This window comes from Oryctolagus cuniculus, chromosome 11 (genome assembly GCF_964237555.1).
Source record: "Oryctolagus cuniculus chromosome 11, mOryCun1.1, whole genome shotgun sequence".
In the NCBI taxonomy this organism is placed as follows: Eukaryota; Metazoa; Chordata; class Mammalia; order Lagomorpha; family Leporidae; genus Oryctolagus; species Oryctolagus cuniculus.
Window position 1 is genome coordinate 21,539,416 of NC_091442.1, and position 19,610 is coordinate 21,559,025.

Below are 19,610 nucleotides of genomic sequence, written 5' to 3' on the forward strand. Positions count from 1 at the left end.
GGGCACCAGCGGGGCGCCTTGGAGGAAGGGGCTGGGCTTTTCTGCAGAGTCCTGTGAGCTAAGAGCATGGAGAGCTATGGGGGGCTCGTGAGCAGGAGAGTGCATTTTTAAGTCTGCATTTGTCAGATACACTAGAGTTGAACTCAGGGTGAAAATAAGACATTTTGGTAGCAATAGAGATGAGTTTGAGGCCAGACAGTGCTGGGAGAGAGCTAGATCTTCAAGGATGACTGTCATGGCCATCCAACACCCACGAGGGCAGACGGCACCAGGTCAGACCCCGTGTACTTCTACAGGAGGAATTTCATGCAGGGGAGGAGACAGGAAAGTGCAGAGCTGAATGAGCAACCAGGACCGGCGACAACTAGGTTAGAAAGACCCAGGGAGCAGGTGCGGGGTCCAGGAGCGGCAGCCACCTGCAGAAGTTGCAAGCACCGAAGACTCACAGCCACTGCTGCCGGGCCCTGGTGGCTCGGCCTTGCTTTGCCCCTGGCCTCCCTCCTCTTCCCATCGGAAGGCAGTGGGCACAGGTGCTGGGGAAAGTAGTTTCTAAGAGCAGAATGGGTCTGGGAGCAGAGAGAAAAACGAGGAGCGTACTACCCTGCTGCGGCATAGAGACTTGCAGAGAGCCTTCCCGTCAACCAAGAGCAGGGCCACAAGTTCAAGAACAGGTCAGGCTGGGCCGCTCGCATTCTCTGCTTTCAGGTCCAAGCAGCGTTCACTTTGGGACTCTCCTGCATTTCAGGGGGGAGCAGCTCATTTGGCAGGAGCCTGTGCTCGCTTTGTACATTAAAAACTCAAGTTCAGTAGGTACATGCTGCTCCTCCCCACCTTTCCTCTTTTTGGGCCATCTGGTAGACCTGGGATTTATTGCAGAGGGGTGCAGTGCAGCCCTTCCTTCTGGACAAACAGGCGAGCGCCTGGGCTCCAGGAGGCCCGGGAAGGGCGGTGGTGTGTGTGCTTCTGTCTGTCTCCGAGAGCAAAGGCTGTCTGTCCTCGCAGACTCTTGGCTCAGGACTCTTGCTCCTGTGAGTCGGGCCCAGGGCACGTGCGGTTCAGGGCTCCCCAAGAGTAAGCATCCCCAGGAGCAGGCTGAGTGCACAAGCCGAGCGCGCTCGGAGACCAAATGACGGAAGCCAGCTTTTCTCTGTTTCTCCCTGACAGGATGGCGATGTAATCGCGCCGCTTATCACCCCTCGAAAGCGGGAGTGGAACAGGGATCCAGGCGCGAGCCCCACCGGCAGCCGGGAGGCGCTCAGGTCCAGGGGCCAGCTCTTCCAGGACAAGCTGGCGTGAGTGCCGCAGAGGGCGTCCCCTGCTCGGTTCCCCCAGAGCCCTCCGTCCGGCCCTCCGAATGGACTGATGGTCACTGCTTCTCGTGTTATGTTTTGAACGTGCGCACATGCTCAAGCTAAGTGGTTTTAAAAGAAACAAAAAGGTATGTGGCCAGTCTTGCTATGCACACTGGGAAAAGCTGACATGGACTGATTTTAATGCTAAGAAAACCTTTCTCCCTCCGTAGTCCATTTTCTTAAGATAACTCTTGTATCTACCCTGAGCGCTGGGACAGATGATTGTTGTTAACTTAGAAATGACAAAAGGCTGTACATTGAAATTAGACGTGGGATTTGTCTTGGATGGACGTGGTTAAAACCAGAACATACAATCCCAGCCCCCTAGGGTGGCACCTGTCGCCCCAAGTATGTGAATAGCCGTCCACAGGTAATCTACGCACAGGGGAGAGACACCCCCACCCTTCTAGCCCCCTCATACGCTGCCAGGTTGGGGTGACAGCAGGAGGCGAGGGCCAGGAGTGGGTCTGACTCTCGGAGAAAGGCCTGGGGAAGCTAGTGGGAGGGTCTGGGGGCTCTGGCTTCCTCCTCAGCGGAGCCCCCGGGACAGAGGGGTCCCTCAAACGAGGCCGTTCCTTGCGTCCGCCCCAGCTTTAGGTCGGGCAGTTTCTTTATCTCCTGAGTGCTCGCTGCCCCAGTCCTGCAGGCCGTGAGCTGGGCGGAGGTCACCCCAGGAGCTGCGCTCAGCCCGTTCAGACCTAGGACTATGTTGTGGCTGCTTCCGTGCCCTTGGCAGGTCGCAGGGCAGACGCTGGAGCGCCCAAGCTGAGCTTGTGCCTCCCTAGCGGCTTCCGGTTGTCCCTCCCATCTGGTGCTGATCCGCCCAGGGAACGAGCCGGCAGCCAGGCGGTTGCAGTGGCTCTGACCACAGCCAGCAGGTTAGCTATGTCTTAGGGGTGCGTCACTTGGCACTGTATGAGGCTGCTTGAAAAGGTTCATGGGAAAATGGCATCAAAAAGCATTTGTTTTGGTGGAGAAAAAAGGCCAAACTCATGCACTTTTTTTCATAACACACATTTTCCATGAACTTTTGGAGGACCCCCGTAGAACCAGATTCTGTTCCGTCCACACCCACGGGCTGACTGTGGCTCAGAGCAGCACGGGAGCCCTCCACCGTGAGGCCCTGTGGGGGGCGGTGTTGACTCCTCGGCTCACAGGAGCCTCAGCCAGGGCGGCCCCAGCACGCGGCCACATCTGCTCGCCCAGCTGCCTCGACAACTTTCAGGGCAGCCAACAGTGGCCCTCAGCGTCCTGCCGCCAGCCCCAAGGTCACGAATGTAGTCTCTGCGGAGATCCCTGTGTTTCAGGGCCTGGGGCTGCCCGAGTGCCGTCGTCCCAGCACCGCACCGCTTGCTGGCCGAGGTGCAGCGAGACCGTGTCTGGTTTGCGTCTTCTGTCACACGCGAGGCAGCTGCACTTTACGCCCGTTATGACTGTTGTGATGATGAGAACCGTGTGCCGCTTAACAGGTTGCTTTTAAAAAAAAAAAAAATCTTTACTGTTTGTATAAAAATAGAGATTTTAACAACGTGGTCTCTGGAGTCGTAGACATTGTTGCCTTGAGACTGTAAATGCAACGGCAGGTTACAAGGACGCGATCCCCTGCCTGGGCTGGGCTGCTGCCATAAAGTGTCCTGAATGTGTCTGGGTGTGCGCGTGGCCGGGCAAGCCCTGGGCCGGGGCTGCAAGCAGCAAGGGTGTTGACACGAGGCAGCCCGAAGGGCCCCCTGTCCCTGCAGAGACTGGCACTGGTGGCAGGGGGCGGGCTTCCTGAGGTTTCAGAACTGCTGCTGCACGGAAAACAGGTCATCCTCTTTTTAAAAAAATAAAATAAAAACTAAGACATTTATTTCAAAGGCAGACTAATAGAGATCTTCCACCCTCTGGCTCACTCCCTGAATTCCCATAACAGCCAGGTCTGGTCCATCCAGGTTTCCCACGTGGATAGCAGGGCCCCAGGACTGCTCCCAGTACGTCCCAGATGGGTGCTGGATCGGAAGCGCAGGGTGTCCGGGACGCACACCAGGCACTCCGCGGCACAGCGTCCACCCGCCTCCTCTCTCAACCTGCCCTCGGGCCCCGTCTCCACAGGTTTCCGTCTCTGTCCAGATACGCGCGTTACTCATTCGCTGCTCCCCGATCCTGTGAAACGAAACGGTGGCTTTGCAAGCACCTGGCACGCGGGTGGCAGAGCAGCCACAGGGCCGGGGAGGCGGTGATGCCGCTGGCGTCTGTTAGTCCCGCCGGTGGAGTCTGGCTTTCGCAGGTTGGATGATGTTTCAATTAAAAGAACTTCCAAAGCACACAAGCCAGAGTCTCGTTTAGATAAGGGAATACACACATGTGTGTGCCCCATGTGTGTGCGCGTGTGTGTGTACAAATTGGCAGGATACACGTGCGAATGTTAGTGTTCGAGAAGGTGGTTCAGCCGCTTTAATTTCCGCTCCTTCCGGTTCCCACAATAAGCACGTACTATTTGTAGGACTCCTGCTAGGATGCTTTTCACGAGGGACTTTGTAGCTTCCGCTCCTCCGCGGTCACCTCCGCAACCGAGCAGTGCTTGCCCCGTCCCTTCTTGGGTCCCAGACATCGGGGGGGCTGGCCAGCAGTCACAGTCAATGCCAGGGCCCTCACCAGGCGCCGGGTGGGCTGCTCTGTGTAAGCAGGGCCTAGGCGGCCCCCTGAGCCTCAGCTCAACGCCCAGGCCTCCAGCTCCGTGACGCAGAACTGCTCGTGCCGGGCCAGCACCTCGTTGTTGAAGGTCGCGCAGGGCTGGCTCCCACCGTGATACAAGTCTCCGTCCAGCCACAGCCCGAAGTGGCCACTAAAGAGAAGAGGACAGTGCTGGCAAGGCTCACAGTGAGAGAGAGAGAGAGACAGAGAGAAAGGTCTTCCTTCCATTGGTGTACCCCCCAAATGGCCGCTACAGCCGGCATGCTGTGCTGATCCAAAGCCAGGAGCCAGGTGCTTCCTCCTGGTCTCCCATGGGGTGCAGGGCCCAAGTACTTGGGCCATCCTCCACTGCCTTCCCGGACCACAGCAGAGAGCTGGACTGGAAGAGGGGCAACCGGGACAGAACCATCGCCCCAACCAGGACTAGAACCCGGGGTGCCGGCGCCGCAGGCGGAGGATTAGCCTAGTGAGCTACAGCACGGGCCTAGAGTGTTTTTCAAAATACGCACGGGCAGTAGTGCAACCATCTGCACCACCCAGTTTTAGGCACCGGGACATTTTTTCTGGCAAGTGTTCAGCAGAGGCGCGAATCTCACGGCTGTGGACCCTGAAGGCCCCAAACTCCTTCAGAAAGAGGCCTCCTAAAGCCCCCCTAGCCTCCTGCCTTATCTGGAGCAGCCAAGCAGGACAGGAGAGGAGAGGAAACGGGACCAGGACAGACGACCCAAGACACGCACCTGCCGCTGCCCAGCATCAATGAGTCCAAGTCTCCTTTCACGAAGAAAGAGTTGCTTCCGGTCCACTTGAAGACCTGGGGAGGTGGAAGGGCTCGGGTTACCAGGCAGGTCTTGACCCCAAAGCTGGGGGGCGGGAGGGACTCGGGCTCTCGAGAGTCCTCCTGCCAGCATCCCTGGCGTCCGCCGCCTCATACCATCGTTAGAATTCCCACCGCCTGGAAGCCCCCTCATTGGAGGAATGGGAACAGACCTCGAAGGCTCCCTGTTTCCTACAATAGAGAGAGGAGTGGAGAAGCCCAGGGCAGGAGACGGGACCCATCTTGAACTCCACTCCTGAGTCTCCCTGCCTGTGCCCATCGGTGAGACGCCCCCTGACGGCGGCCACTTCTGCCTGGCCCAGCCTCACTCGCCCCTGTCCACGCTGCAGCTTCGCACCCTCCCCTGGCCTCCTGTTACTACGGGAACAGAAGTCACCTCCTTGCTGTAGCCCAGAGAGCTCTTCCCTCCACCCCCCAAGCACCCACGAGCCATCTTTCAGCCCAAATGACATCTCATATTTCCTGCGGCCGCCCTCCCCCTCAGACCTGGTTTTTATTTTTCAAATTCTTTCTGAGCTATTGGAAGGGCAGACACACAGTTCCCATGGCCAGGACTATGGCAGGCTGGAGCTGGGGGCCAGGAACTGGATCCAGGTCTCCCGCATGGGTGGCAGGGGCCAGCTATGTGAGCCATCGGCTGCTTCCTCCCAAGGGGCGCATGAGCAGGAACAGCTGGGACTGGCACGCAGACCCCCTGATACGGGTGTGCACATCGGCAGCGGCCTGTTCCGTGGTCCTGTCGTGATCGTCAGCTATATTCCTGGTATGTAGTTGAGAAGTTTGTTGAGTGAAGAAATCACTTGAGTCCAATCAGGCCAAGCTTTAAAGAGCCACAAGAAGGCCGGCGCCGCGGCTCACTAGGCTAATCCTCCGCCTTGCGACGCCGGCACACCGGGTTCTAGTCCCAGTGGGGGCGCCGGATTCTGTCCCGGTTGCCCCTCTTCCAGGCCAGCTCTCTGCTGTGGCCCGGGAGAGCAGTAGAGGATGGCCCAAGTGCTTGGGCCCTGCACCCCATGGGAGACCAGGAGAAGCACCAGGCTCCTGGCTTCGGATCAGCATGGTGCGCCGGCCGCGGCAGCCATTGGAGGGTGAACCAACGGCAAAAAGGAAGAGCTCTCTCTCTCTCTCTCTCTCTCTCTCTCTCACTGTCCACTCTGCCTGTCCAAAAAAAAATAAAAATTTTTTCTAAAGAGCCACAAGAATATAATCTGCAAGAGGCCTTCGCAAAGTTTATGGAAAAATGCAGATTCTGCAGAAACCTAGCAGGGATTTCACACCCTTTTGCACCCAAATAAACAAAATCCACTTTGAAGTACCCTCATATTGTTGCTTGTAATTCATTGCACAAAATTGCTGCAAGAAACCAGCTGGTCCAAACCAGAAGATGGGCTGATCAGAGGGGGTCCCGGGCTCAGAGGGCTGAGGTGACAGTAACCACAAGGAGGCAGAGCCAGTCACCCCTCTCTTCTCTCAGGGCGTGAGGGAGCAGACCAGGCCCTCGGTGCTGCCAGTAACAGAGAGTGGCCCACCTTCGGATCCTAGGGTCCTGAAGGGTGGGCGGGGAGACAGCCCCTCTCTGGAAAGCCCCAGCGTCACCCGGCCATGATTTTGAGCATATGTGTGCCAGGGGCCGCTTTAGGCCCTGGGAGAAACGGTGGACGCCAAGGACAGACATCTGTCGCATAGACTCATGTTCTCGTGAGGCGTGGCAGGTGTCAGTGGATAGGGAGTCGACACGTCCAGGGGTGAGTGTGGCCCTTTTCCGCCTCCCTGAGACAGTGGTCCTGCAGGAACCGAGAGCAGAGCCCTGTGGAGGTCCCTGGGAGGGTGTGCTAGGCAGAGCAGCAGGTGCAAAGGCCCCGAGGCGGGAGCAGCCGGGCGCAGAGTGAAGGAAGCGCAAGGTGGCAGCAGCTGGCAGGTGCAGGGCTGTGTGGGTCGCGTTCGCACTTTGCTAAGGCACACATGCCCTGACGCGGTCCTTTCACTGACAGCCGCAGGGGGAGCAGGGAGACCCAGTCGGAGGCAAGGGCCAGGCTGCCTTCCTTGAACCAGGGCGGCAGCAGAGGCATGGTGAGAAGGGGTGGGTGCTGGGTGCACGGAGAGCCCTGAGGACTCTGGCAGCTCGGCATGGGGGTGGGAGAGAGCCTAGGCTTGGGGGAGGAGCTTAGTGTTTGAAATCCAAGTGGAGCTGCTAGGTAGCAGCTGGCTGTGTGAGCTTGGGGCCTGGGGAAGAAGCCATGGCACTGGGGAGAGAGACCACCAACAGAGAAGGGAGCCTGTGGTGTGAGTTTACCTCCAGGGCTGTTCCATTCCCAGAGCGGCTCTGTGCGTGGGAGATGGTGTGGGACCTTTAAGGGGCGGGGGCCCGGTGGGCGGGTCCCCAGGTCTGCAGTCTATGGGAGGGAGCTGTTGGGAGAGCAGCTGACTGTGAGAGCCTGAGTCGCCCTGTGGTCTGTGACTCACACCCAGCTCCCAGCAGCCTCCAAGGCTGGGAGCTAAGGAATCCGCTTCTCCTTACAAAGCTGTAGCCTGCCTCGGGTGTTTCACTACAGTGCTGCAGAGCAGGCCAGGGCCGAGAGCCAGAAGCAGGCTTACCGGACATAAGCTGGGGGGAGGGGGAGGCAGCCAAAGGCCCTGGCAAGGAGTCCTCACTGGCCCCGCTCCCGTGCCTGGGAAGGTCGGGGGAGGAGCCTGGCTGATGGCAGCGTGGGGTCGGTGGGGGTGGACAGCTGAGTGGTCTCTGTGTGTCCTGGGGCTAACCAGAACTAACCAGAGCACTGGGACACTGCAAAGAGCCTGAACAAATCCTTCCAGACGGCGCGCTGTGCCCACCCAGGAAGATGCCTGGACTCCCCCCCGACCCCCACTCTTCTTTTTGGGTCCCTGGGTGTTTCTTCTCTGTGCCATCTGTGCCTTTGCACCTGCTCCTCCCTCAATGCTGCCTCTTCTGGTCTCTCAAGATGCAGCTCCACAGCTCCCCCTAGGGGAAGTCCGTCTCCCCACGCACCCCTCGCTTGTCCCCTGTGCTGCTCTGCAGCCGGGGCAGCTCTCCAGGGACCCTCCGGCTTAGAGTTGGTGCAGACGCCAGGGCCAGTGTCCGGTCTCGTTCTCACCAGCACCTGACTGGGAGCACAGGCCTGGCGCTCCACCTCTCTGCGCCTGTTTCTTCATCTGTCAGACGGAGCTGCACAGCCCTGCAGGGGGCACATGTCCCCCTTTTAGGAGAGGGGGAGTCGCTGGTTCCCGCCAAGCACGTTGCACTCCGTAGCTTTGCTCAGCGAGTGGCCAGGCACGGCACTCTGGGTGGAGGATGGTTGCAGCCTGCAAAGCCCTGCTTCTGGGCGCCTGGGTTTCCAGTCGCTGCCTCCCACGGGCAGGTCCAGGAACGGTCACATCTGCGCCGTCCGTCGTCAGCGTCCCTCCCTGTCCACCACATCTTGTCTTCCGACCCTGCGGCCTCGCTGCTCCAGGTCTGATGTCGGGGGTGGGGGGCGTCTGTCTCAGGAACCCCCGGCTTCCCTCCCTGCACATCCAGCCCCTGTGCCCTCACTCCCTTCAGCTTCCTTTTCCCTGTGCCAGAGCCCGGCCTGGACGAGCGCAGCCACTCTGCAGGCCTGGCCCAGGGAGCCGAGTGTCACCAGTGGGAAGCACGCGCCAAGGGCAGCCTGGCCTTGCTGGGCTCCTGAGCCCCAGCTTCCTCCGTGCCCCCACCCCCTGCCACCACGGGGACCCTCTGGCGCCTTCACCCCCATCCACACCACTAGCTGATGGCCTCACCGTGCTGTTCATCAGAGGTCCCGGACGTGTCCTCCCTCCTCCTCCTGCTCACCCTAGGGCTGGCCTGCACGTGGACCCAGCAGGCCCTTCCAGCCTGTGCCCTGTGTCCTGCCTCCTCTCCCAGCCGGGAACCCAACAGCCACATTTAAAAAAAATATATTTATTTGAAAGGCAGAGCCACACAGAGAGAGGAAAAGACAGAGAACACGAGAGATTTGCCATCTGCTGGTTCACTCCCCAGATAGCCACAGCAGCCAGGGCTGGGCCAGGCCAAAGGCAAGAGCCAAGTCTCCCATGTCAGGGCCCAAGCACTTGGGCCATCTTCTGCTGCTTTCCCAGGTGCATTGGCAGGGAGCTGGATCAGCAGTGCAGCAGCCAGGACTCAAATTGGTGCCCGTATGGGATGACATGTTCCAGGTGGCGGCTCAGCCCGCTGTGCCACAGCCCCGGCCCCAGCAGCCACTTTGTTGAAGATCAGAGGCTGGGGCTGTGGCACAGCAGTTTAAGTGGCCACTTGGGACACCTGCATCTTATACTGGAAAACAAATTCAAGTCCTGGCTGCTCCAATCCCAATCCAGCTCCCTGCTTAGGCACTTGGGAGGGTAGTGGATGATGGTCCAAGTGCTTGGGCCCCTGCCACCCGTGAGGGAGACCTGGATGGAGCTCTAGACTCCTGGCTTCAGCCTGGTCATTGTGGCCACTTGGGGAGTGAACCAGCAGCTGGATGCTCTGTCTTTCATTCTGCCGTTCGATTCTTTTTTTTTTTTTTTTTTTTTTAATGAGTAGGCCCAGGGGCTCCTCTGCCCGCCGCCAGCCGAGCTCAAGGGACACCAGGCAGCCCAGCATGGCCGGCAGCGCTTAGGGCCGCTGAGCCCCAGGCGTGGTCCTCCCTAGGCCCTCCCCCGTGAAGGGTGTGAGCATCACCTTCAGCTGCGGGGAGAAGGAGAAGAGGAAGGTCTCTCCAGTTCCGTAGAAGCCCTTGCTGAGCCGGATGGCCGAGGAGGAGAAGGCGCCGAACATCTGGAGAGAAGAACGTGCCGTCTGCAGCTGGACGGGAGTCAGGAGCCCCCCAGCCACCCCCCTCCAGGTGTGGAAAACGGAGCCCATCCTGGGACAGCTGGGCGGAGCTGGGGATCCAGGCCTGCAGGCCAGCACGTGGCAAACTCACGGCGCCCCGCGGCAGGGCTGTCGCTGGCCACTGCCTGCAGTGTCGGGACCCTCCTGCTCTCGCTTAGTCTTGTACGAGGGCCCCGTGCAGGAAAATCACAAGTTGTACACAAGCAGAAAGGGAGGAAGATAGGGGAGCCACAGACCCCTGTTCTGTCTCCCCAGCACAACTCCTCTTAACCTCTGAGCGCGTTCCCTGCCAGTGCACACACTGAACGGTCAACTTTATTGATTTATTTGAGAGGCAGATACAGAGCACTCCCATCCCATGGCCAGGACCCTTGGGAGCCAGGAGCTCCACCCAGGTCTCCCACATGGGTGGCAGGGGCCCAAGCACTGGAGCCGTCACTGCTGCCTCCCAGGTCAGCTTTGGGAGGAAGCTGGAGCCAAGACTGAAACCCAAGCGCTCGGATAGGGGACGAGGGTGTCTCACCTTCTACTTTATGTATTTATATTTTTAATAGATTGTTTGAAAGTCAGAGAACCCATCTACTAAATTATTCCCACGTGCCCACAATAGCCAGGACTAGGCCAGGCCGAAGCCAGCAGCTCAGCCCAGGTCTCCCACATGTATAGCATCTGGGACACAAGGACAGCAGCCATCCCTGTGCCCCCCCCGCCCCCCCACGGTGCACCTTAGCAGAAGCTGGAATTGGGAGCAGAGCCAGGCATCGCTAGCTGCACTGTCATAGCTACACGAAGTACCCGCCCATTGACCTCTGTTTTAAACACCCATGTCTGTGCATACTTTTATCGCAAAGAGGAGACCCTGTGTAATGCACTTAATGTAAGGTGCTTGTATTGACCAAGTTCAGCCATAGCGAGAAGTGAAGAGCAGGACCCGGATGCCCTGCACCTCCACCCAGAGTTGCAAATGTATTTGCCACGTTTGCTTTCTCTGCCTCTTCATGTGCTTCTCTGAGCCTTGGGAAACGACCCTCCAACCCTAAACAGTTCGGCTCCTAAGATGGGGGACTTTGTCTTTTTTTTTTTAATAAAGCATTTATTTATTAACTCTTCAATACTTTTTTTTTTTTTTGGACAGGCAGAGTGGATAGTGAGAGAGAGAGACAGAGAGAAAGGTCTTCCTTTTTTGCCGTTGGTTCACCCTCCAACCGCCACGGCTGGCGCACTGTGGCCGGCCCACCGCGCTGATCCAATGGCAGGAGCCAGGTACTTATCCTGGTCTCCCATGGGGTGCCGGGCCCAAGCACTTGGGCCATCCTCCACTGCCTTCCCTGGCCACAGCAGAGAGCTGGCCTGGAAGAGGGGCAACCGGGACAGAATCCGGCGCCCCGACCGGGACTAGAACCCCGTGTGCCGGCGCCGCTAGGTGGAGGATTAGCCTACTGAGCCGTGTCGCCAACCGGGGGACTTTGTCTTACGTCACCGTAATACACACTGTTGCATCTAAGAAACTGCACCGTCAGTCCTTCTGTTCTTGTCTCCAGCTGTCTCCTGAATGCGTTTCAGAGACTGTTTAAGGAGAAAACCTCGTGGCACTGCAGGTGAAGCTGCCCCCTGCGGCACTGGGGTCCCTTATCAGAGCGCTGGTTCTAGTTTGCTCCCAGCTAATGCACCTGGGAAAGCAGTGAATGATGGCTCAAGTGCTTGGGCCCCTGCCACCCACGTGGGAGCCCCAGATGGAGTTCCAGGCTCCTGGCTTCAGCCTGGCTTAGCCCTGGCTGTTGTGGCCATTTGGGGAGTGAACCAACAGATGGAAAAGCTCTCTCTCTCTCTGTCTGTAGTTCTGCCTTTCAGATAAATAAATAAATCTTAAAAAACAAAACAATAAAAAGGACACCGTGGCCCAGCTTTTCACCGTGTGGAGCCATCAAAGCTCCCTTGGCTATCTTCTGCTTGGGGCAAGCTAGCTTTCCTAGCTGTGGGGAGTAGGGTTGTGGGTTTTTTTGTTTTTGTTTTTGACAGGCAAAGTTTGACAGTGAGAAGAGAGACAGAGAGAAAGGTCTTCCTTCCGCTGGTTCACCCCCCAAATGGCCGCTACAGCCAGAGCTATACCCATCCGAAGCCAGGAGCCAGGCACTTCCTCCTGGTCTCCCAAGCGGGTGCAGAGCCCAAGCACCTGGACCATCCTCCACTGCCTTCCCGGGCCACAGCAGAGAGCTGGCCTGGAAGAGGGGCAACCGGGACAGAATCTGGCGCCCCGACCGGGACTAGAACCCGGTGTGCCGGCGCCACAAGGCAGAGGATTAGCCTATTGAGCCGCGGCGCTGGCCAAGGTTGTATGTTAATACCAGGAGGAACTTCCTCCTGGTCCCAGTGTTGGGGCTCCATCCAGCGGGAGGGAGCTTCCCGGCCCTTGGGTGGAAGGGCTCATGCGAGGGTCCTCTAGGACCCCTGAGGTCTCTCCGGGCATGAACAGGTGCCTTCCACAGAGGGGCATCTGAAACCAGCTCCCAAGCCCGCTTCCTGCCACCCGAGTGCAAGGCTGGAGCCACCCACCACAGGGTCTCAAGGCAGGAGCCCTGTGTGGCAGCTGCCTCGCACCGGCTCGACCTCCTCCCCTGCAGCGGGGCTGTGTGAGCATGGAGGTGGGTGTGGCTCAGCTGATGAGGCTCCTCCCCCCAAGCACTGCTGAGGAGATGGGGCTCTGCATGTGTGGTGGGTGGTTTTAGCCTTAATAGCTGACTCCTCCCCGTTAGACTATCACCTCCAGGAGGCCTGGGGCCACTCTGAGGTCGGCAGTGTCCCATATCTACCCGGGCGCACTGAGGTGCTCCAGATACACAGTTCTTCTGTGAATTACGAGGGGAGGGCTCTGGGTGGGACGGGCCTCAAAGCCCTCATCAGCGTCCCTCCCGTGTGACTCCATCCATCGCCTCTGCCTCCTGGCCAGGTGTGCTTGGGAGCCCCCGAGAGCCACAGGTGAGGGCCCAGCGCAGCTCACCTGCCCGTCCTGGTCCCTCAGCACCAGCAGCGCCGGCCCGCCGTGGCCCTCCATCTGCCGGTACAGCCGCCGCAGGCTGAAGCCGTCCCGAGACGTGCAGAAGGCGAGACTCCAGGGGCGCCCCCTGAGCCTCGGGGGGAGGTGGAGGCTGAGCTGGGGGCAGAAGGCCTGCGGTTAAACAGCATGTCCCGGTGACGTCCATGCCCATTAGCAAGGGCCCTCAAAGACAGGGGTTCCTGGTCCCGTTTTACAGATGAGAAGACTGAGGCTCAGAGAAGCCAAACAACCCAAAGCCAGGATTTGCACTGAGGTCGGGACCCCCTCCCCGCGGCTGGCCTGGCCCCACCCCAGCTTCGGCTTCAGCGCCAAGGGCTTTGCTCTATTTCAGAATCAGCTTCTTTCCTTGTCTCTGCCCTGCTGGTCCAGGGAGCACGGGGGCGCTAGAGTCACTGAATCATTGTGTGGAAAGGGAAAGGCAAGAGGGAAATGATTTGTGCAAGGTGATAGGGTGATCTGGGGACAGAGCAGCCGGGAGCCCAGGGCCCCCTGGGCGTGGCCTTTAGGCTGAAATCTCCGGACCACGCAAGATGCCCGAACCTGCCTAATCTCCGAGGCCCGCAGCACCTGGCTGGCCTCCATCAGCTGGGGCTCCTCCGCGGTTGGGGCTGGGGCTGGGGCTGGGGCTGGGGCTGGGGCCGCCGCCTTCTCTTCCTCTTCGTCATCCTCCTCCCCAGAGAGCGCGTCCTCCACTTTGCTGGGCTGTGGAGACATAGGGAGGCCTGGCAGATCACAAGCGGCCACTTCCTCCATCTCACTGGCACCAGAGCCTCGGGCCCCTGCAGCCCTGCCGCCCCCCGCCCTGTGACAGCCAGGACTGTGCCCTGGCTCCAGCTGCTTCCTCCCCAGCCCTGACCGCTGAAGGCCAAGGCTCACCGGCTGCTCAAATGGGGCTGCCGGCCCTGCGCTTGGTCCGCCTGTTTGTTCTGGATCCAGGGTGGGTGCCAGGGATCAAATTCAAGGCTGGGAGCAGGGAAGAGCAGGTGGCAGCTCAGCCCTGGGAGCTGCAGCCCTGTGTGTGTGTGTGTCCGTGTGTGTGCAGGAAATAATGACCTGCCCTGCGGTGGTGCGTGGTGCGTGCGGTCATGTGGGTCTGTGTAGAGTGGGATTTTCCACGTGTGTTGTGTGTTGGCTTGGACCAGGCTGGTGGGGCCGTCGGGGTGAGAGGTGTTCAGCAGAAAGTGGTTTGAGTGTGAGTTGGGATCGTGTAAATCTGTGTGTATCAGTGTGCATGCTCCGCTGAGCTTCCCCTCTGCAGTGTGTGTGTGCAAGCGTGTGTGTGCCCGGGTGCCTGCGCACCATGGCTCCCAGGCCGCTCACGGGAGGGGGTGAGACATTGGCGTCTCAGGACCAAGAGGCTGGGCGCCGAAGCCCCAGGGTTCAGAGTCGCTGCCGCTGTAAGGCCCCAGCCCGCTGGGAAGGAGACACATCTGCCAGCATCCCCCCTAGCCAGGGGCCTCCTCCCGTGCCTCCCGCCCTCTCTGGCAGCCCGAGCAAGTGGAGCGGGCCCTTACCAGCCGAGTGTAGCGCCAGCGAGCCCCCTTCATGCTCCCTTCCGGTCCCAGCCGCCGGCAGTGAGTGAGCGAGCGCCCAGCCCAGCTGGGGAGGAAGCAAGGCCCAGAGGTGAGCGACAGGTCTGGGGCACGCCCTGCCGACCACGCCCACCCAGCTGCCCTTTGCCCCCTCTCCTTGCCACGCCTGGTGGCCCCGGGTGAGTCTGAGCAGCACGTGGATGCCATCTGTGACTCCACTCGCCTCCCTGCCCTCCTGGCCGCCTGGCTTGGTGCGTGTGGCTCTTGGGCAGGTGCCGCAGGTCCCCTGTAGGGCCTTGGGCCAGACCACTTGCATCTCGGGGCCTCAGCTCCCTACATGTGACATGATGGACTGGATCATCCTGGAAATGGCCCCTGATTCTAGTGCCCCAAAGCCTCTGAGTGCCTGCGACAGAAGCAAAAACCAGACCCTTCAAAATGCCTTTTTTCTTAAAAATCTTTGGAGCCTCACCAACTCCAAAGTCAGGCTGTGCCATGGAAGCCAGGAGCCAGGAACTGCATCTGGGTCTCCCGTGTGGGTGGCAGGGACCCCAGTACTGGTGGCATTGCTGCTGCCTCCAGGGGCGGGCATCAAGGCCAGGCCCCTTGATCAGGGCGTGGGACCCCGGCAGCTTCTACCCACTAAGCCAAACACGGCCCCTCAATGGTTTTTCTGCTTTTTAAGAGTCCATTGTGGCTATAGTGAAAAGTCTGGGGAATCCAGAAAAGAACGAGGAATACAAAATATCTGTAATTCCATGTCTCAGAGATACACTCCCGCTGCCAACGCATGGCCCAGTCTGACTGCATGGAGGCCCGGGGTCACAGTGAGATGGTTTTATAAGATGCCTTTTCCACTTGACCACAAGCCTGGTGACACTCGGCGCCCTCTGAGCCTGATCGTGAACAGCTCTGTATTGTTCGTTTAGGGCGTGCGTGATTTACTCCCCTCCTTCCTGTCGTCCGTGACCATGAGCAAACCTGCACTGAACTTTGTTCACATGTGATCACATCCTTCGCCATCTAGTTCATAGCTGGCTGTGAGGTCAAAGGGCACGCACATGGTCCTGGACATGGCCCCAACAAGGCCTTCCTGGTGTGTGTGTGTGTGTGTGTGAAGATTTATCTGTTTATTTGAAAGGCAGGTTACAGAGAGAGGGAGAGATCTTCCATCCACTGGTTCACTCCCCGCAGCTGGGCATGGGCCAGGCTCGAGCCAGGAACCTCATGTAGGTCTCTCACGTGGGCATGGGCTGCTGTCCCAGGTGCATCAGCAGGGAGCTGGATGGGAAACAGAGCAGCCGGGATGCTGGTGCTGCAGGCGGCGGCTTCACCCGCTGTGCCACAGCGCCGGCCCCTTCCCCGATGCCTAAGGCTGACCTGGCTCCAGGAGCCTGTGGTGGATCCCAGAGTGACGTGTTTCTCATCATCGAGCTATAGTGCCTAGGGAGGCTGCCGTGCATTAAGGGGAAGGCGTGCACATAGCCGCAGGACAGCAGGTGCATTTGCTAAGACCACCCAGGCTCTGCAGTCAGGAAGCTAAGCCCCTTACTTGCTGTGTGACCTTGGGTAACTTTCTTCTGTCACCTCAGCTGTAAAATACCAATCTCTACCAATGTTATAAAGGAAAATTGTGGGGCCGGCACTGTGGCATAGCGGGTGGAGCTGCCGCCTGCAGTGCTGGCATCCCATATGGGCTCTGGTTCGGGAACAAACTGCTCCACTTCCAATTCAGCTCTCTGCTGTGGCCTGGGAAAGCAGTAGAAGATAACCCAAGGCCTTGGGCCCCTGCACCCATGTGGGAGACCTGGAAGAAGCTCCTGGCTCCTGGCTGCAGATTGGCACAGCTCTGGCTGTTGTGGCCAATTGTGGGGTGAACCAACGGATGGAAGACTTTCTCCCTCTCTCTCTCTCTCTCTCTGCCTCTCCTCTCTGTGTAACTCTGACTTTCAAATAAATAAATATTTAGAAAAAAAAAAGGAAAATTGTGCCTAAAGAGCTGGCAGGCTAAGCCAGGCCTCTGTCCTCTGTCCTGTCAGTGCTGTGACCCACAGGCCCTGGTGTTTGGTGAGTGCTGGGTAAGCCCAGAGCCCACTGCTGTCCCCACACTGCTTCTCTGAGAGACCCAGGGCTCCAATCCCAGAGAAGTGGCCAGCAGCCTCCCCCCAGGAGCCCCCAGGACAGGCAGGCACGGCCACTCCCACGGTGAGGAGTTGGGGGTTGGGGAAGGGGAGGGAGACTCACCCTGCCGTGCCCCGGTCCTGGTGACCTCCTGCAGGCAAGTGTCCGCCAGCTCCGCCAGGGAAGAGCACACCCAGGACTGACCTGTCCACGGGCTGTCTGTGCGCTGGCCCTGGCCCTGGGCCCTCCTCCTTGGCTCTTATACCTGCCAGGAGGGTGTGTGGCCCGCCCTGGCCCTGCCCCTGCCCCAGCCCTGGTTCCAGCTGGGAAGGTCTATTCGTGATTATAGGACACCAGGAACTCAAATCCCACAAACACACACAAACAAGACCTGGTCACCCTCAGCCCAAGGCTGTGGGGCATGCTCTGGCCCTCACCTGGAACTTCTCCCTGTAGCCAGCGTGCAGGCCCTGGTGCCTGCTACCCACCGCTGGAGACCCGGCCCTGGGCACTGCCTTTGTGCAAACGCTCTGGGAGACGCAGCGTGTGCAGCGGGGAGCGGGGCCTGGGAGCTCTGTGCTGTCTCCCCTCTCTGGCCTGCTGTGCAGCAGGTGCCTGGTTCACAAGGGACACACAGAGACTTCTCTGTCCCAGGCTCACAGAGGGACGTCAGTGACTGCTGTGTTGTTGGCTCACAAACTTCAAAACCGAGCCTCAGAGCAGGTGGCATCTGCCCAGGGCAGGATCCACTGGAGAACACAGCCCAGGCACTTCCTTGCTCTGCTGGGTGGGTGAGCCCGCTGGCCTACAGGGGGCCCGCTCCAGCTGTACACACCTGGAAGGCACCCACCCCTCCTGCTTCTGGTGGAGCACACTGGCAGCCTCAGATACCCTGCCCCCCCCCGCCCCGGCCAGCACTCCCCCTGGACGCCGCAATGGCCGCTGTATTGTGGGGAAAACAGGCCAGCATGAGGCCCTGTTACCACCTCAAACATGGCTGTTGCAATCTGTGTTTCGGCTATCAACAGCACAGGGGTCACAGCCTGGCACCTCCTGCCCTCTCCCACCCTCCTTCCTCCCGGCTCACCACCTGACCCCTGGAAGCTTGGAGAGGCAGGGCGGTCTGCCTGGCTGCCCCATTCCACAGTCCTCATGTCCAGGAAACCCAGCGTGTGGGTGGGTGGGGACACCCCATGCACACAGCAGCCCCTAGAAGGCCTCCAGCACCCGCGCCCTGGCACCGCCCTTGGCCTGCAGGTTGCTGTCTCCTTGCTTCCAGGCCAGCCTCGCACCGCCTCTTTCAGATCTGCCGCTGCCCTGGGGCAGGGGTCTGGCCTCCTGGATTGGAATGCCTGGGTTCCAGTCTTGGCTCTGCTCCCCTCTGTAGCTCTGGGGAGCCAGCAGGTGATGGCTCTGTAACCCACACTGGAGACCTGGGTCGAGTTCCAGGCTCTTGGCTTTGACCTTAGCCCTGGCTGTTGAGGGCATTTGGGGAGTGAACCAGTGAATAGGAATTGTTTTTCTGTACCTTTGAAATAAAAAATGAAAACAAAATTTTAAAAGAACTGCAATAGAGTGGCTGATGTTGTGGCATAGCATGTTAGAGAACCACCTGTGATGCGGCATCCCATATGGGCGCGGGTTCGAGCCTTGGCTGCTCCACTTCTGACCCAGCTCCCTGCTAATGGCCTGGGAAAGCAGTGGAAGATGGCTCAAGGGCTTGGGCCCCTGCACCCGCATGGGAGACCTGGATGAAGCTCCTGGCTCCTGGCTTCAGCCTGGCTCAGCCCTGGCTGTTGAGGCCATCTGGGGAGTGAACCTACAATCAGATTTCTCTCTCTCTTTCTGTCTCTCCCTCTGTAACTCAGCCTTTCAAAAAATAATAAATCTTAAAAAAAAAAAAAAAAAAAAACAAACCTGCAATCGTCACTTCCAGGAAGCCATTTGAGTGACCAATGACCAATAAAGGGGGAAGGGGTGCCCCCTGGGCCGCCTATTCATGGGCTTCTTTCTGAGTGGGAAGGGGCTGATGTGTGCCTGGAGGTTATGAGCAAGAGCCTCCGCCTCTTGCTAAGTGTTGAGCCCGCCGGCACCTGCGGTGCGACGCCGGCAGGTGCCGGGGCTGGGGGAGGGTGGGAACCGTGAGGCCTGGGCCTCCCTCTGAGGGTCACGGGCGCTCCCTGGCGTCCGGGAATCCGCTGGGTCCGGGAGTCCGCTTGCCGCCCTCCCCGCCTCCAGCCCTCTCCCCCTAGCCCTCTCCTTTTTGCACCGGGCGTACAGAGGCCACGCCCCTCACCGCACCACCCCGCTCCCTTCTGCCTGGCTCCCCACAGCCGGCCCCGCCCCTCACCCCTGCTCCCGCCCGCCTTCCTCTCTCCGCCTTCTCGCTCGCCCCTCCCTCTGACTAGGGCCCCCTGCAGCCTCAGGTCGCCCTGGGAGAGGGGCTCTTCCCTCTCCCGTCTCCTGCTACCCGCAGTGGCTGCGGTCGCAGTTCAGCCCTAGCTGCTCTGCTTCCCATCCTGCTGCCTGTTAATGCACCTGGGAGGCATGGAGGAGGCTCCATCGCTTGGGCCCCCGCAGCCACGTGGTGGGGGCCCGGATGGAATTCTGGTTCTGGGCTCCTGGCCCTGGTTGTTGCAGGCATTTGGGAAGCAAACCAGCAGAAGGAAAATCTCACTCTGCCTTGAATATAAATAGACGACATTTAGATGGCATCCGGCGCCATCAGTCTCAGTGACTGCCTGACTGCCGTGCGGGGCGGGGCCTGGCTCTGACCACCCTCTCCTGCTCTACTCCCTTCTCTCGGCTTTGCCCAGCAGGCCCCGGGCCACGCTGGCCTGCCGGCTTCTCTGAGACTCGTCAGCCTCCTTTGCCCTTGCCGTTCCCTCTGCCTGGAATTCTCTTCCCTGGGTCTTTAAATGTCTGGTTAGATGTGGCGTTCTCAGACAGAGCTCCGTGTCTACCCTGTTTAACACGGGTTTTCCAGGGTGGGTGTCTGGTGCAGCAGTTGAGACACCACCTGGGACGCCCGCAGGTCCCATCCCAGTGCCTGGGTTCCAGCCCCAGGTCCACTTCAGTCTTTGCTAACATGCACCTGGGGAGGCAGCAGGCCATGCTCAAGTACTTGGATCCCAGGGGGGCCGGCGCTGTGGTGTAGTGGGTAAAGCCGCCGCCGGCGGCAGTGCCT

The 19,610-nt window shown here is 59.5% G+C and overlaps 2 protein-coding genes across 7 annotated transcripts in view; one reads left to right on the forward strand and one right to left on the reverse strand.

Annotated features, from left to right (window-relative positions):
- Positions 1 to 2,885, forward strand: part of SAMHD1 (SAM and HD domain containing deoxynucleoside triphosphate triphosphohydrolase 1) — a 47,013-nt gene extending 44,128 nt beyond the window's left edge. For all 4 annotated transcript variants that reach the window (XM_051846117.2, XM_070051870.1, XM_070051871.1 and 1 more), the window contains one exon: positions 1,165 to 2,885. In XM_051846117.2, coding sequence (XP_051702077.1) covers positions 1,165 to 1,296 — 132 coding nt within the window. In that variant the 3' untranslated portion in view covers positions 1,297 to 2,885. The remainder of the gene's footprint in view (positions 1 to 1,164) is intronic.
- Positions 1,470 to 14,405, reverse strand: TLDC2 (TBC/LysM-associated domain containing 2). Of its 3 annotated transcripts, XM_002710778.5 has the most exons (6): positions 14,285 to 14,405; positions 13,311 to 13,472; positions 12,714 to 12,866; positions 9,563 to 9,658; positions 4,763 to 4,836; positions 1,470 to 4,176 (listed from the first exon to the last, which is right to left on the reverse strand). In XM_002710778.5, exons 1-6 carry the CDS (start codon positions 14,315 to 14,317, stop codon positions 4,041 to 4,043), a joined length of 654 nt encoding a protein of 217 aa, XP_002710824.3. In that variant the 5' UTR covers positions 14,318 to 14,405; the 3' UTR covers positions 1,470 to 4,040. The 3 variants fall into 3 exon arrangements, with proteins under 3 accessions (XP_002710824.3, XP_069907975.1, XP_069907976.1); XM_070051874.1 differs by lacking the exon at positions 14,285 to 14,405 and having other exon boundaries at positions 13,311 to 13,600; XM_070051875.1 differs by lacking the exon at positions 14,285 to 14,405 and having other exon boundaries at positions 13,338 to 13,599.
- Positions 14,406 to 19,610: the final 5,205 nt, after the last annotated feature.